At 39.4% G+C, this 16,440-nt stretch overlaps 1 protein-coding gene across 31 annotated transcripts in view; it reads right to left on the bottom strand.

The window, feature by feature from the left end:
• Positions 1–16,440, bottom strand: part of LOC123756928 (ankyrin-2) — a 982,618-nt gene that overhangs the window by 261,036 nt on the left and 705,142 nt on the right. For 22 of the 31 annotated variants that reach the window (XM_069329388.1, XM_069329393.1, XM_069329412.1 and 19 more), the window contains one exon: positions 8,928–9,185. The exons of 5 other annotated variants lie outside the window; for them this stretch is intronic. In XM_069329388.1, coding sequence (XP_069185489.1) covers positions 8,928–9,185 — 258 coding nt within the window. Of the gene's footprint in view, positions 1–400; positions 470–981; positions 1,140–1,524; positions 1,627–8,927; positions 9,186–16,440 lie in introns of those variants that run through there. 4 more of the 31 variants (XM_069329405.1, XM_069329406.1, XM_069329403.1 and 1 more) reach the window with 3 other exon arrangements.

The following is a 16,440-nucleotide window of genomic DNA, read 5'->3' as shown; positions in this document are numbered from 1 at the left end:
AAGTAGCAATAGCTTTACATCTTGTCTTCAGGAAATTTCACAGTTCATGTTTAATCACGTCCAAAATTGTTGGAACATTGTCACACCCACTGTCATATGCACTATTATCAGGAGTAGGCAGAAAGAGCAAAGATAGAGATAGCCAAATTGGGAGACGCACTGAAAACTAAATTCAGTAAGCTTAATGATTTACAATGCGCAAACTCAAAATTTGTTGCAAGAATTCTTAATTTTGAATAATGTACATGGTGAATTTCTTAATCAAATTATAAAGATATGTTGAAAATTAATTACAAATATATACAGCTGAATTAACAAACTTGCAGCAAACTTCAAATTTGATCATAACTTTCTACTGGGTCATGGTGGAGACTAGGATGCATGAGGTGAGCGTGCCAACCTGTCGCGCCACATGCCCGAGGTGTTGGTCCCAGCTGACAGACAGGACGCCAGGCTGTTCAGGCTCACTCTGCAACCCCCAAGGCCAGGACATATAGGCTCACAGTTAACACAGCAGAACAACACACCAGCACAGTGCTTGGCCAAAGAGACCCACACCACCAGGGACTATGACATCATAAGTGCTGGTTTACAGGTGTGCATCCCAACTTTGCCAAGCTTTCTAATCACATTTTTCTTCAGATCCAATGCACACACATATAAAAGCTTTACAGAGTTTAATGCCAAACAAAGCCAAAAGGATAACATGAAATATCACAAGTGCTGGATATAAAAAAAAATGAGTAAACTGGTTTAAAAGGTAAGCAATTGCATGGAAAAAATATAAAGTAAAAAATATATATAATTTAAGAATGATAATTAATAGCAAATAAGAAGGGATAAGGGATAAAGCACAAATTATGCATTTACAAATCTATATTTCCATACCCAACAAGTCACATAAGGGCCACAGCAAATCACACAATCAGGCAACACTCAAAAGCTCCTACAGTTGCACTGCTACCCTAAAATAATAACTACCGTTGTTTAACAGCCATTATGTAGTGGAAGGAGAGTGGAGAGAAGTAGTGGAACTCGTCACAATACCCAGCCAAGACTGAGCCAGCCGTGGACTTTCTCTACGTGTCTCACAGATTCTATTTCTGGTACCTGGCAGTGGCTTTTTCATGGGTGATCTCAGAGCCTGACTTCACAAGTGCCAGTCTTTACCCATTACATTAATAATATTTCATATCATAATTTTTGAAAATGATACCAATTCTTTCATAATTTAATCATGTAGGGAATAATGAATGCTTAAAGTATTTTTGTCAGATGACTAACTTTAAGCAGAAATAGTCCTAAGCAAAGCTTAAGAAAATATACTCAAGAATAGACAGGGTGCAAGGAAACACTGATTGTTAGTTGTCAAACAGACCCCATATAGAGCAGAACAATGATTCTGATTCAAAGTGGCTCAACACAGTGTATTGTCAGACAAGAAATATCCCCAGCAACAGCTTATACCACAGATCGAAGCAACAGGACATTAGTTGGTTTAGTCGTTCCAACGCCCTGTTTTACCTTCTAAAATATGGCCAATCATTCTCCGCAGTTGCAGAGTCGGTGAGAAACGAGTACACTGATGATCGATTGCCACTTCCCAAACTCTGAAAACTCTTGTAGCTGAGCCAACCAATAGAGAATAAATAAATCATCATAATTTGGAACACAACTTTCCGGATAAATTATCACAGCTACTTTTATAAACAAAACTCAAACTCTTTCCGCTGGCTCCTTGAAATTTCTCAGGATCAACAGGAAATATATTATATGTAAACATAAACAGGTAAAATTTGTATTTGCTATTATGGGACAAGTGGCACAAGGACAGAAGACAACAAATACAATGTACAGTTAGTAGTGGAGTGCATTCAAATACTTCCTGCAATTACAACTACATCATTAATGTTACTTGCAAGTCTCATGTAAGCTAATTCTAGACAGTATAATTTTAACAAAAATAAAAGAGCTGCTCAACAGCTTACAATTTGGAGAAGAAAGTTATGAAACTCATTCTACACCCAATTTTGTACTTTGCGAGTTACTAAAATATCCAGAGTGAAAGTTATGTGTAGGTACAAAAGTATGAACTCAAATTTCCTTATATTCCTGTCAAGTGCTTCATGAGACTACTGTGTTATCACTCACACACACACACACACACACACACGATGGGCTTACAAGTGTAATCACAGAAATTGAACTTAGGCATGTTATATCTAATCAATCACAGAATATTTAAATAATGAAAAACAATCATTTCACACACCTGAAGATCTAAATTAAAAACGGAAGCTGTTCATCCGCTTGCAAGCACAGCCAAAGTAAGTAAAGAAAATAAACCAATGGCAAGGAATTTGTCATGGGGATTTGGCAGGCAGCCAGCACAACACTAGTGCGTGCTAGGGTGACAGTCCACATGAGAGTAGAGCACTATGAATGAGAGATTAGGAGTTGTGAAGATGAGGGAAATTCTCAAACCACACAATTAACAGTGTTTTACCTAGCTGCATGAAGCCTCCAAGAAATTTGTATGCATTGTATCAGAGCATTAAATTGAACACAAGCTAAAATACTATGCATGAACCCTGTGACATCCAACTAGATAAACTGCAAATCTTATTAATGAAAATTGCGTACTCCTTCTAAAATCTGGATTTCCATATACAATATAAGGATTCCTCAAAATAATGGACCAAATTTACCCACCAGTTCTCCCCCTTTATATTTTGAATTTGTTGTAAAAAGTCCAAATTGTAAGGATCGCAGTGAAATCTAGATCATTAGGTAAAGTAAATTCCTTGAGACTTTTTTTTCCAATTTCTTGTATTCATGTACTGTTTTATACTGTTGAATAGAGTTCAGAATTTAGGCCAGTGGAATTGCCAGAAAGGTTGTTATTAAATGGAAAAGGTTCCAAAGTATTTCTTAGGAAAACTTAAGTGAATATTAAAGAGAGATTTGGGCATGGGAGAAAGTGGATGGTCCTGGTTTTAAAAACATCGTGTGGCTAGTTTTCATATTGAGAAATAAGTGTTCTAAATACTGATCCTATTTTCTTTAATACAGTACTATTTTTAAAGAGTTAATAAATATGGCTGAAAATTTTAACTGAAGTAAATCTTTTGGGAAATACAAAGTTAATGAGACTGTTTTAAGGGAAATTGTACATCTGATTTTCATTTTGAGAAAGCATTTTTTCACCAACCGTATGCTCTAGCTGAAGCATACGGTTAATTAACTACTTCACCTACACCATAATTTAGAATTTTCTCTGGTACGATTTAAGAAAAATTAAAAATAGTTTATGGTAAACTAAAAAATAAAAGGCTCAAACTTAAAATGTCTTCACAAATATTTCTATGAGCAATTATGCCACTTGCTCCAAAATTATTCTAATTAATGACATGTATAACAGCAAGGTACTTTTTTATTAGCTAATAACTTCCAAATTTTGTTTAACTTGGTAACTGTAAATATTTATTATTAAAACTAAATTATCTCATGTTTCTATAGTGTGAACTGTTAACTGACTACTGTACTTGTATTTACCCATAAATCTTTTAATACAGTATATCAGTTTATGTAGGTTGTCTCTTAAGGGTTAATTATGTGCGTATTACATTTTAAAAAATTTTCATAGATGAGCACAAAAGCGTAAGAAACAGTTGGTGCCATAAGTTGACCATTTATCATAATTTATTTAAAAATTCTATGGCTTATTTTCAAATTGAGTTTTACATGAAATCTATGGAAATGTGATGATAAATAGTAAAAATGTGCAAGTTTTCATAAATGAAAATTTCAAGGAAATTTGGCCCTATTACGAGTGAGTATGACCCAGATTTTTGAGGGAGCAGTGTATTCAAATACATGATATCTTTACACTGAACTACTGTATTTTATTGTCTTTTTGAAAGGCTAATGTAGTACTTTGTGTAACAATTCAGATAAGGAACAAGAAATGTACTGTAAGTAGAATGGTGCTCTTTATATATAGTACAGTACTGCACTTTTCCTTTCAATAAATGAGTGCTCATATTTCTCGGCGTAAACCATTCACTCGCTCACTTGGCAAGTCTCTCTCTCCTTCAAGACTTAGCACATTCCAGCTAGTATCAGTGCAATTTTCATCATCCACACTGCAGAGGGAATGCAGAGAACCCTTAAAACTATTTTTTTATGAGCCATATATGATGAAGGCGAACATTGTATAAATCTCAATCTACCCAGCCGTGAATGATTCAGAAAGTGACTTCATCTAGTCCATCTGGAGGCCCAGACTTCATCTGGGAGCCGGTCAGCCGAGCGGACAGCACGCTGGACTTGTGATCCTGTGGTCCTGGGCTTGATCCCAGGCGCCGGCGAGAAACAATGGGCAGAGTTTCTTTCACCCTATGCCCCTGTTACCTAGCAGTGAAATAGGTACCTGGGTGTTAGTCAGCTGTCACTGGCTACTTCCTGGGGGTGGAGGCCTGGTCGAGGACCGGGCCGCGGGGACACTAAAAGCCCCGAAATCATCTCAAGATAACCAAGATATCCACACTCAAATAATCTATTCCAACAAATACTGTTTTGTACTTTCATTTTCAAAAATCTATCGTGTAGCTCTCTGCTCTGACTAACTATGAGCTGCTAGTTGACTCCCAGATTCTTAACCGCATCCACCAGCAGGCGATACACTGGTTTTGCAAACAAGGAGTGAATAGAAATTCCACATCCTCTTTTCCACTACTTTCCTACCAACGGGATCTTACCAGTCATCAAGAACCCTACCCAAAAAGTTAAGCACATAGTCTTTTGTCCAGTGGGCTCATGTCTTAAGTGAACTCTCTTCATGAATGTGTGTGTAATTACCTAAGTGTAGTTACAGTATGAGAGCTACACTCATGGTATCCAATCTTCCCAGTACTCTTTCTCATATAACGGTTTGAAACTACTGATGGTTTTGGCTTCCAACACCACCACACTTGTTTCAACCATCAACATAAACTTTTTTTTTTGTTTGCAAAAGAACATTTCTAATATTTTTTGGCACCTTTGTTTTCTCTTGTTCTTGAAGTTTGTGGTTTCAGGAATTCCTCTTTGTTAATTTTGTTGATACCTGTTATTTTATAAGTGGTAATCATATCGCCTCATTTTCTTCTATTGTCTAGCTTTGGCATATTAATGCCTCTAGCTTCTCCTTGTAACTCTTGTTTTTTTAGTTCTAGAAGTCATTTTGTAGTATGTCTTTGCACCTTTTCCAGTTTATTGTTGTGCTTCTTAAGATATGGCCACCATACAACATATTCCAATTATGGTCTCACAAAAGTTATGAACAGTTTCTTTAGTACAGTATTTCACTGTCCATTAGGTTAAAAGCAAGTCTGAATTTGGAAAATGCATCATATGCTCCTCGCCAATGTATTTTATGAGTTCCTCTGGTAACATTTTACTATCCAAAACCAGCCCTAGGTCTTGTTCTTTATTAGAGTTCTTTATTTCCTTTCCACGTAATTTATAAGTTGTGTGTAATCTATTTTCTCCGATTCCACTTTCCATAACATGACATTTATTCACATTGAATTCCAACTGCCATATGTTGCTCCAAGCACTTATTTTATCTAGAACCATTTGAAGGGCATTACAATCGTCTCTGTCTCCTATCTTCCCCAGTATCTTAGCATCATCTACAAACATGTTCATATAATTCTGAACTCCTTCCGGTAGATCATTTATGTAGAAGGTGAACATTGCCGGTGAAAGAACTAAACCCTGCAGGACTCAGCAAGCAACACTCCTCCAGTCTGACATATTGCCTCTGATTACTACCTTCATTTTTTTGTCAGAATAATTTTCATCCATGTTAGAAGCCTCTGTCACTCCTCTAGTATGTTCCAGCTTCCAGAACAACCTCTTATGAGAACTCTGTTGAATGCCTTTTTAAGGTTTAGATAAATGCCATCAACCCAACTATCTTTCTAATATAAAATCTCTGTGGCTATCATAGAAACTAAGTAAATTAATTACAAATGATCTTCCAGATCAAAAACCATACTGTCTGTCTGTCTGTCTGTCTAATTATATAATTTTTTCTAGGTGATATATCCCATTTAGTTATAATTATTTTTTCCAATATTTTATTTTGACTATTACACTTGTCAATGATACAGGTCTATAATTAAGGAGATCTTCCCTGCTGCCACTTTTGTGGATTGGAACTATGATGGCCTTTTTCCACATATCTGCTAGGACTCCTGTCGACAGGGATGCCTGAAAAATCAGTTGAAGTGGAATGCAGAGCTCAGGTGCACATTCTCTCAGAACTAAAAGTGAAACTTCATCTGGGCCAACTGCTATGTTCTGACTTGGCTCCTTGAGCATTTTTCCTCTTCATCTCTAAACACCTCTATGTGCTCTGTGTTGAATTTTTATTGGGTCTGGTTCTCTGAAGAGTTCATTTTGCACAAACACTCTTTTAAACTGTTCATTTCATATTTCACACATTTCCTTTTCATTTTCTGTGAATCTGGTTCACATTTTCAACCACGGGATATTATCTTTTACCTAAAATTTGTTTTTAGTGAATTTATTGAATTGGCCTGGTTCTGTTTAACACTTGTTCACTATCCCTTTCTCAAAATTTCTTTCTGCCTCATTTCTCACTGTTGTGTAGTTGTTTCATGCTTCTTCATATCACTGGTAAGTTTGAGGGTTTGGCCTCTTCCCATATTGAGAGAATGGGTGGGTGTGTTTGTGTGAGAGATTACCAGTGTAGTTAATGGATGAGAGCAACACTCGTGATGTCCTGTCATCCCAGTACAGTACTCTGTTAAATGACGCTTTCAAACTATTGAGAGTTTTGGCATCCACCGCCTTCTCACTTAACCTTCTCCGTCTATCACTATTTCCAAAAGATAACTTTCTAATAATTTTTGGGGACCTTTGTTTACTTAGCTTGAATCTATGATCTTGTTCTTGAAGTTGCAGGTTTCAAAAATTTTTAATTTTGTAGATTCATGTTAATATTTCTGTATGTAGTGACCATATCACCTCTTTTTCTTCTATCTTCTAGCTTTAGAATATTTAATACCACTAGCCTCTCCTCGTGGATCTTGTTTTTCAGTTGTTGAAAACATTTAGTAGCATATCTTTGCTCCTTGAGATACATGCACCAGACAACTGCAGCATATCTTGAGATGATTGATTTTTGATTTTCCAATGCATATTTGGAATGCATATTTTCCAATTGCATATTCCAATTTTAGTCCTACGATTCTGAAGCTGGATAGGGTAGCACATGCTTCTCACATAATGTCCTTTTCATGTGGTTTTCTGATGACAGTAATATCCAGAACCACCCCTAGATCTCTTTGTCAGTGTTCTTTAGTGGCTTTCTACAATATTTGTATTGTGTGTGTGTTCAGTATCTTTGCATCTCTCTCAAGCTCCTCTGAACCCAAATACTCTTCACTGTGATGGTTTTGGTAGTACTGTACATTCATCAGGTTCTTCCACTTTTGAGATCTTTCCTTTGGCAGAACCTTGGCTTCTGGTTTCATGCCATAGCATTTGGGCTGCACACAAGCATTTGGAGTATACTACCTTATGTGGTTCTAAAAATAATTATCCCTACAGGCTGGTCTCTCATCAGTCCTTCTGGATGATGCTCTGATCAACCAGTCTGTTAGACACTGCTGCATGCATTCTGATGTAGACATCACAGTCCTGTTGATCAGGCACCCTATGAAGGTTTTATGAGGACTAAACCACACACCAGAAGATGAGGAGACAACAATATTTTGGCCTGTCCTGGACCATCATCAAGTCGATTGTGACAATCAACTTGATAATGGTCCCGGACGAACTGACACATCATCGCCTCCTCGTCTTCTGGTGTGTTGTTTAGTCTTCATATCTTCAGCCACGTTATTGTGACTCATCATCTGAAGGGTTTTACTTTAAACACCAAAACAGGTCAGCTAATTATGCTCCACATATTTAGATGTTAAAAAGTCTTGGGCCCTATATGTTTATAGAATTGATCTTTTAATAGTACAGTACTCATTGCGCTCTTTTCAACCAGGTTACTTGTGTACATTCTCTCATCCCTCCTGCTCTAGTAAGGAATTATTTCAATATGCAGATTTGAATCTAGTCCCTCTAATATTTTCCAGGCGTAAATTATGATGCAAGTCTCACAGCTGTGCTCTAGGAAGTGCAATTTGTATGCTTTTAAGTGGTTCCAGTAATACAGATATTTTACTGAATGAATTTAGGCAGTTAAATTTCTTTATGTTATTTAAGTCAGCAACATTTACAGCCTGGAATTGGGAAGTTAATGTGCAATACTGTAGTATTCTACTCTATATAGCACAGTACTAGTGCTTTAATAGAATACTATAGCTGAAAGATCCTTCTAAAATTTTGAGCTACCTACCTAACTGTTGATGATTCCAAGGATCAATGTCCACACGGCCTGGTCTCTGACCAGGCCTCCTGGTTGCTGGTCTGATCAGCAAGGCTGTTTGATACAGTTGCTTGCAGCCTGACAAAGTCACAGCCTAGATTAAGATTTTTTCCAAGTTCTTGCTTCTCCCATATATGACTTGCAGAGATAGTTGGAACAAATTCCTATTATGTCAGAAATTAAGGTCACATTGAACCTAGCTGGAGTCAGCCGAGGTCTGGAGTAGAAGGAATCTTGACTAAGGGTGACCGAGTTATTTGCCCACAAAGAAGATTAGCCTTATGTTTTTTATTTGGCAATAAAAGTATTATTTTAAATGTAAATTTTAATACAAATACTGTTTTCTGTTTGATTAAAATAGTAATAACAGCAAAAGTTTTGTGCAATCTGTGTCAATATCAAATAAAAGAAGTCATGCATTCTATTTCTGTTAAAAAATTTCTTGGAGACCCATGTAATGCTTAGGACATACCCTTCCCACCCATTGAGAATCTCTGTAGACTTCTCAGTTACAGAAGTGACTTGGCCTAGAGTGATTTGCCCCTTGAAGGTCTGGTCTGTGTCGTTATGCCCCAGTATTTCCTGCACTGGGACATGCTGAACTGGCTCCTGGATCATTTGGGAAGATAACTGAGGAGCCAACTTGGTCTGGATGATCTGAGACTCAATGTGTGACTCAATCATTGCGGAGTCTACAGTTGTGTTGAGAGTGGTGTTCAAAGACTCCGGCCTACCAACCCCAAAACCATATTTATCATTATTCTTTTTCTAACATAATTATGGCTTGAACAAATATTTTAGTTGGAATTATTTCTTTTTGTATTATTACATAAGCAATATTTTTAATAGCAATTATAAATAAAAGCAATTTTCAAACAATGAATATCTTAATTGACATGTATGACAACTGCACAATTATGCATAGCTTATTAGCCCCTTCAGCACACATTACTATGATTTAACTCTTAAACTGCACATATCAACCAGGGTCGTTTCATTGGTGGTGCACACATCAATCAGGGTAGATTTTAGGTCTATCTTTAAATTAAAAACTCCAGCAGGTACACAGGGCTCACATCCGCTTCCTCAGGTCTCCAATAAACAAACACCATCTTGAAAAAATTGAGGGAACCCCTGCTTTGTGTGACAGTGTCACTACTAACACAGCAACCATGGGTAGCACATACAGCAGAAGCTCACAGCACTGCCATGCAGCCTGTGCTGACACCATCACATAATGATGTAAAAACCAGCGTTGAATGTAATGAAACCCCAGTTTCTGGGCGAGACCTGGAGGCTCCCCAGAGCTAATCACACTGATATGAATGTATTAGACCCTGGCATCAGTCAGTGCATATGGAGTTCTAGGCATACAGGAGTCCACGGCCAGAACCTGCCCCTCCCACCCTCGGAGAGACACAAGGAGTAATGGCCTATAGAAACCCCCATTTGGTTGGAAGCATTCTCTGTCTGCTGTCGACTGGGAAAGGCACCCAGAAAGGTAAGCGCCCAAAAACAAACCCCTATTCTGGTTAAAATATTGCAACTGAAAGCCGAACAAGTGGACAGAACTCCCCAAATGAAAACGAGCAAATGAGCATGACATCACCACGTCGTTACGTTGTGCAACTCCCCCCCACCCTCCCCAGGAGGGGAAGGGGGAGCCCCAGACCCCCACACCAGCTATCCACCCTGCAGGTCCGAGGCTGGATGTCAAAAACTGTGAAAAACCCAAAGAGGGATCCATTATAGAAGCGTAATCCATAATCCAAGGGTCGTGCAGTTGTTAAGCCGCAATGGCCTCCCACACCACATGGGACAGGATGTGGGAAGGCCGAAAACCTCCAGAAGGACGGGACCGAAGAACTCAAGGGAGCACGGAACCAAACTCAGGAAGGGATTGACACCAAATCCTACTTTACCAGGAGGGAGGAAAATAAAACCCCACTCCCCGTAACATCAAGCCCCACTCAGAGAGGTACAAAAACCCAAGCGGGGTCCAATGGGACTCAAGGCTCCCCAAGTCATACTTTCCCCAACCCTGGGGAACTTTCCCACAAGGACCCCAGGGTTGAGCTGTCCTCCAAGTTCCCTACCTCAAAAGAAAATGCAGGAGCAGCCAAAAAAGCAGGAACGAAGGGGACCCACTGGTCAGACCCAGAAGCTCCGACTCAACATGCTCGAATGCTTCTGTCACCACACCGGAAAGAGCATCCCCCGAAACTGCTCGAGTCTCAACACCAACTAAACCCTGCCCCAACTCCGAAACCCTCAGATGCTTCAGAGGGATGAACTAAAGAAGGGGAAAGACAAGTCCCCATGTCCTTGATAATTTTGTTTGGGGAGTTCTGTCCACTCGTTTGGCTTTTAGTAGCAATATTTTAACCAGAGTACGGGTCTGTTTTGGGGCGCTTACCTTTCTGGGTGCCTTACCCAGTCAATGGCAGACATAGAATGCTTTAAACCACACAGAGGTTTCTATAAGCCATTGCTCCTCGTGCTTCTCTGAGGGGGACTAGATTCTTACTTGTGGTCCCCAGTAGGCCTAGAACTCCATGCACATTGACTGATGCCAGGGTCTAATACATTCATATCAGCCTGGTTTGCTCCAGGGAGCCAAAGAAGGGGAGGGGAGCCCCTCCCCCCCACCAAAAAGTAAGATTTGCAATTATTTATTAATGATAATAACATAAAAGACCCCTAATAGTAATGAAGATTATGTACAAGGTTCAGATATCAGTAAACCCGATGTTGGTAACTATACTCCCAAAGCGAGGCGGATACCTACAGCACACAGCTGCAATGTAATGCCTCTATGCATTGTACAATGGGACCTCAGGCTTCATCCTCCTTTAGAAAATGAACATTTGAAAAATTATTTATGATCAGGAATTAGTGATTAGAATTCTGAAAATAATAGGCATTTTGACTAGTCAGCAATGGCATAGTGGTGGCACCTTACAGTGTTAGGTGTTTTTAGAAAATGGGACGCATGTGTGGCTATGCTGTTCATGAATCAATCATTACGAGATTATTACTCACCAGAACTGCTTAGTGGTTCACAACAGTGCATGAACACGTAGATAGTTAAATGTAATGTGTGAATACAGTGTAATAACAACAAGAACAGCATGCTTTATTGTTCTATTATTATACTGTATTGTGGTGTGTATAATAGTTACCCAAATATATTGGTGCATACCAATGTTCACAAATTTTGTGATATAATTAACAGTATTGACAACCCAAAGTATCATTGCACTTGAAAAAAACATGGAAAAACATTAAAAATATAAAGAAAATCATATATATTCAAAGTGTTTACTTACAACTTGGATCAACATGTATAAGGCTAAGCTGCTCTTGGATTAATGGTTACGTGATAATCAGTCACCAATACTGCTTAGTGACTCGTAATAGTTCATATACATGTACAGTAGTTATATATATAAAATGTGTATACAGTGCCATAATAGCACTGTATACACTTTTTCATTACATTCGGCACTGAATGAACTGAAATGCCAATTTCTGGGTAAACCCCAGTGTTGACCAAACCACACACTAGAAACTGAAGGGACGACTGTGTTTCAGTCCGTCCTGGACCATTCTCAAGTCGATTGTGATGAGGTAAGGAGGCGATGGCAATAAATAGGCAAGAAAGAGGTGAGAAGGAAATCTTAGAGCAAGGCAAAAGGTACGAAAGGTAAGGTGTAATAAAGGCGATAGTAATAAGAACATACGAACAAAGGTAACTGCAGAGGGCCTATTGGCCTATATGAGGCAGCTCCTATTTATAACCACCCAATAAGGGGGAAGGTAAAAGGAATAAGGAGATAGTAATAGCTATAAGCAAGAGAGAAAACAAGGGGAAAGAAAAATAAACCTTAAAAGTTAGCTTACCTTTCGTACCTTTTGCCTTGCTCTGAGATTTCCTTCTCCTCACATCTCTCTTGCCTATTTATTGCCATCGCCTCCTTATCTCATCACAATCGACTTGAGAATGGTCCAGGACGGACCGAAACGTCGTCATCCCTTCACTTTCTAGTGTGTGGTTTGGTCAACATTTTTCAGCCACGTTATTCTGACTCTCTCACCTGCAAACCCCACTGGTTCCTCGAAGCTACGATCTCTAATACTACTGGGTCCCATCAGTTAGTGGAGTTCTATTGCCTGCTGGGGACCAGTGTCAGAACATGGCCTCTTCACAGAGGTGCAGGGAGCTGTGGCATTTATTTATTTTAATTATTTATGCCACCACCAAGGAAGGTACCCCAGAAAATTAGTGAAACAAAAACAACTGCTGGCTTTAAACTAGACTGCAGCCTCAAGAATCGCCAAAAGAACTCCCCAAACCACATAATCAAATTATTTGAATTTCATGAAACTATGGCTAGCTCGTTTGACCCCTATCCTCCCCCCCCCCCTCACTTTCTTTGGGGAGGGAGGAGATGGAGGAGGAAGGGAGCCTGCAATCAGCCATCAGCTCCACCTGCAGGTCTATGATGATGCAAACACTTCTGATGTCTTCGAAGTAGAGAGCCACTGAGGCTCAGTGGCTGGGGAGCCAGTGAGGCTCACCCAGAAATTGGCAATATATTACATTCAATGTTAGTTTTCTAGGTTGGAACCCCTTGTGGCTCCCTGGTGCTAAAAACCTGCAGAGAAGAAAACAATAGACACTGAACAGGGAAAAGGGAACACTGCATGTACTATGAAGAAGAAGAGATTCAAAAGCCTTGGCAGGACCGGTAGGCTCAAATCCCACTTCAAATCCTAGGCTTCCTCCGCACCCAAATCAGAAGGGAGCAAACCACAAAGCTGACCAAGCTCCAATCCAAGCTAATCCCTGCCCTAACCCCGAAACCCTCAGATGTTTTGGGGCTGGAAGCAGGTGGGGAGAATCAAAGGAAGGGCAAACCACACCCAAAGGAGAAGGAAGAGGCGTGGGTGGAGCCAAGGTTGAATTATCTAGCACCTCCCATTCCAGCTCCCTAAACATCAAATGGGACAGCTCCAGGGCATCTAACTGGGCACACAACCCTGACCACTGCAACACAGAAAACCTAACATGCAAAGCAGTCACTGCCTGATAAGCCCTCCTAACCTCATTGGGAGGGTCAGAAAGACGAGCAACATGAGAGGAGCAAACCTAACTTAACTCAGAGTCGAAGGTGTCACCCACCCAACACACAGCATGGAAGAGGCAGAAGGAATGAAAGTTGCCATGTGGCATGGACAACGTGCAACCATCAAACTCTCACGAAACGAGTGGATTAGGAGGGAATATCCGTAAGACCACTGAACCCACAGGAAATTTCCAAGGTCTGCAGGGAAATAGACCCAAAAGTACACCCAGGCACTGGGATGTATGGCAATTATAAAATATATCAGTATGAGATACGAGTAAGCCATCACAGCCTAACACACAAGACGGTGAAAGCTGATTTCGACACGTTAAAGTGCAGCACACGAGTAACCAGTGCTCCCCATCTGCCACTATCACTCCTGACACGAGGAAAGACAAAGCCCAAGACCCCTGATCGACCCCAGGCGAGAGCCACCACCAGCGAGAAGAACCCCTAAGACAGCAAATCCATAACATTGGCAGCAGAAGGGCAGCACTAGGAAGCACACAAGAAAGAGAACCCTGAGAACAAGCAGCTCCAAATGCGCTAAACTCCTGGCTCATGCTACACTTATGTGTACAGGAATAATCACAAAGCAAAAAAAACACCATATATCTGAAAGCAAAACATCAGAGTCAGAGTGACAGAGGCAAGCTGGCACACACTACCATTAGAATGAAACTGAGCTACTCGCAGGCTCGGTTACATTCCTTACATTACAATGCCTCCCTCCTTTCCCCATGAAGTCAGGGATAGGGGCATATGAGCTTGCACTAGTCTTACAAAATTTTGATTGTTTACATGATTTGGGTTGTTCTTTGGGCTGTTCTCGGGGCTGTTGTCATGTTTGACGCCAGCAGTGGTTTGCTTTGTTTAGCTGACTTTCTGGGTACCTTCCTGGGTGTTGGCATAAATTAATAACTTAGTAAATAAATGCCACCGCTCCCTGCACCCTTGTGATAGGGTCAGTCAGAACTCTGCAACTCATGAGACCCAGTAGTAAGAGACACTATTGTAGACTGTGGCTTCAGGTAGCCACAAAAGGCTCCTCTCCTCCCAGAAACGGAATGTTTTATTGTCCAAAGAATTTATTATAATATTCCGCACATGTTAGTGACACGTTTGTGTGTATCCAAGTCCAGAGCATCTTTTCACCAAAATTTCTCAAATGGCAAATTTTTTACAATTGAAAAAATAATATGGTAAAAAAAAAAAGTCAGTGACATTGCAGTCAGTATACATATATTTGCAGAAACTCTCACTGCCTGGCGTCTAATCCATTAGCACTCATGAATAGGTGACATCACGAGATGTCCATTCTCCACCACAGCCAAATTAAGCTACAGTACATAATTTGTTTTTAACTTTCCCATAATCAGGAAACACATTTTAACAATATTAAAAAATTTTTTCAAATTGATTTTTTGTGCACACCATGGAGTTGTCACATGAAACAGGTTTGCAGTGCAGGGGATATTTTTTCCCAATACTGTAAAGCAAATGATTGCCAGAGGTCTGTAGTGTTGAATGATGTCCAGAGAATCTTTAGGACTTTTGAATATTACACGTCAAATTAAATATCCTACAGTTAATTGGCACAAAGGTCCCCATCACCAAAGGGCTACCTGAGCATTTTAACACTTTTGTGCACCCAGCGCACACGCCCCAGCATTTCCCAAGAGTGTGCACCCACAATGACATATGTACTCTTTCCAATGTTCTGACCTCAATTTTCAAGCTACGTCATTCACTTTGGTATCAAATTGCTCGCAATCTAAAATGCGCATTTTAAATCTAGTCCCATAATAATCGAACAATAAATGGAATTTTACCAAATATTTTTAATTTTGGATGCTCATCCCTACACAAGTATTTATAACCATTCCTGTGTTCTGACCTCAATTGTCGTGCTATATCATTTATTTTGGTATCAAATCGTTCACAATCTAAAGGCACGCATTTGAAAACTAGTCCCATAATAATCGAACAATAAATGTAATTTTTAACAAATATTTTAAATGTTGATGCAACATGCGTCACCAGCAGACACCCATCAATTTATTTATTGACGCAGACTGCATCACCGCTGGACGAAAGTGTCAAGAGTTGTCAATATTTCTGAAATAAATGTTGGTTTTAAATGGTTCTATTTGTTTTCTTCTTTTTCCATTAACAAATTTTGAACACTAATAAATAAAGGGTCTGCAGTACAGTTTGGTTCATTCTTGACTCTCAATTGGAAATCCTGTGTTTGAATCCCAGGAGGGACAGAAATGATTGGATATATTTCCTATCACCCAATGTGTCTGTTCACTTAGCAGTAAATAGGTACCCAGGAGCTAGTCAGCTCGTTGTGGGGATGCATCCTGGGAAGAGTCAGTAATTCAACCTTAGGGGGTCCTCAATATAAGCCTAACAAGTATACATACATACACACACACACACACAAGCTGCCTGTCCAGTGACAAAATGAATTATATTAAATAAAGAGTTATATTTGTCATATGAACTGATACTGGTGAAATTAATGCAATAGATTCAATCCAGTCATGCCACATCAGGCTCCTCAGAAAGAATGAGTTACACTGAAAATAAATATAAACCAAATTCACTACTTTCTGTAAACTAAACATTTATCTGTTATTTTTATATCAAAATAGAGAAAACACCAATACACTTTCTAAAATTTTTACTAATAAAAATACTCATTACCAAAATTGTTAAAAAAAATCTACTTCAAATGAAGCACCTGCCATTTTGGAAGGTGTCTGGTTCAAATTACCATAGCGTGCTTGAGTGGGATTCTGCTGTAATATTTCCCTACAGTTACCCAGGAACTTCCCACAAACACTCATA

Source organism: Procambarus clarkii, chromosome 22, assembly GCF_040958095.1.
Source record: "Procambarus clarkii isolate CNS0578487 chromosome 22, FALCON_Pclarkii_2.0, whole genome shotgun sequence".
Taxonomy (NCBI): Eukaryota; Metazoa; Arthropoda; class Malacostraca; order Decapoda; family Cambaridae; genus Procambarus; species Procambarus clarkii.
The sequence above is the reverse complement of the archived record's forward strand: the minus strand, read 5'-3'. Positions and strand labels throughout refer to the sequence as shown.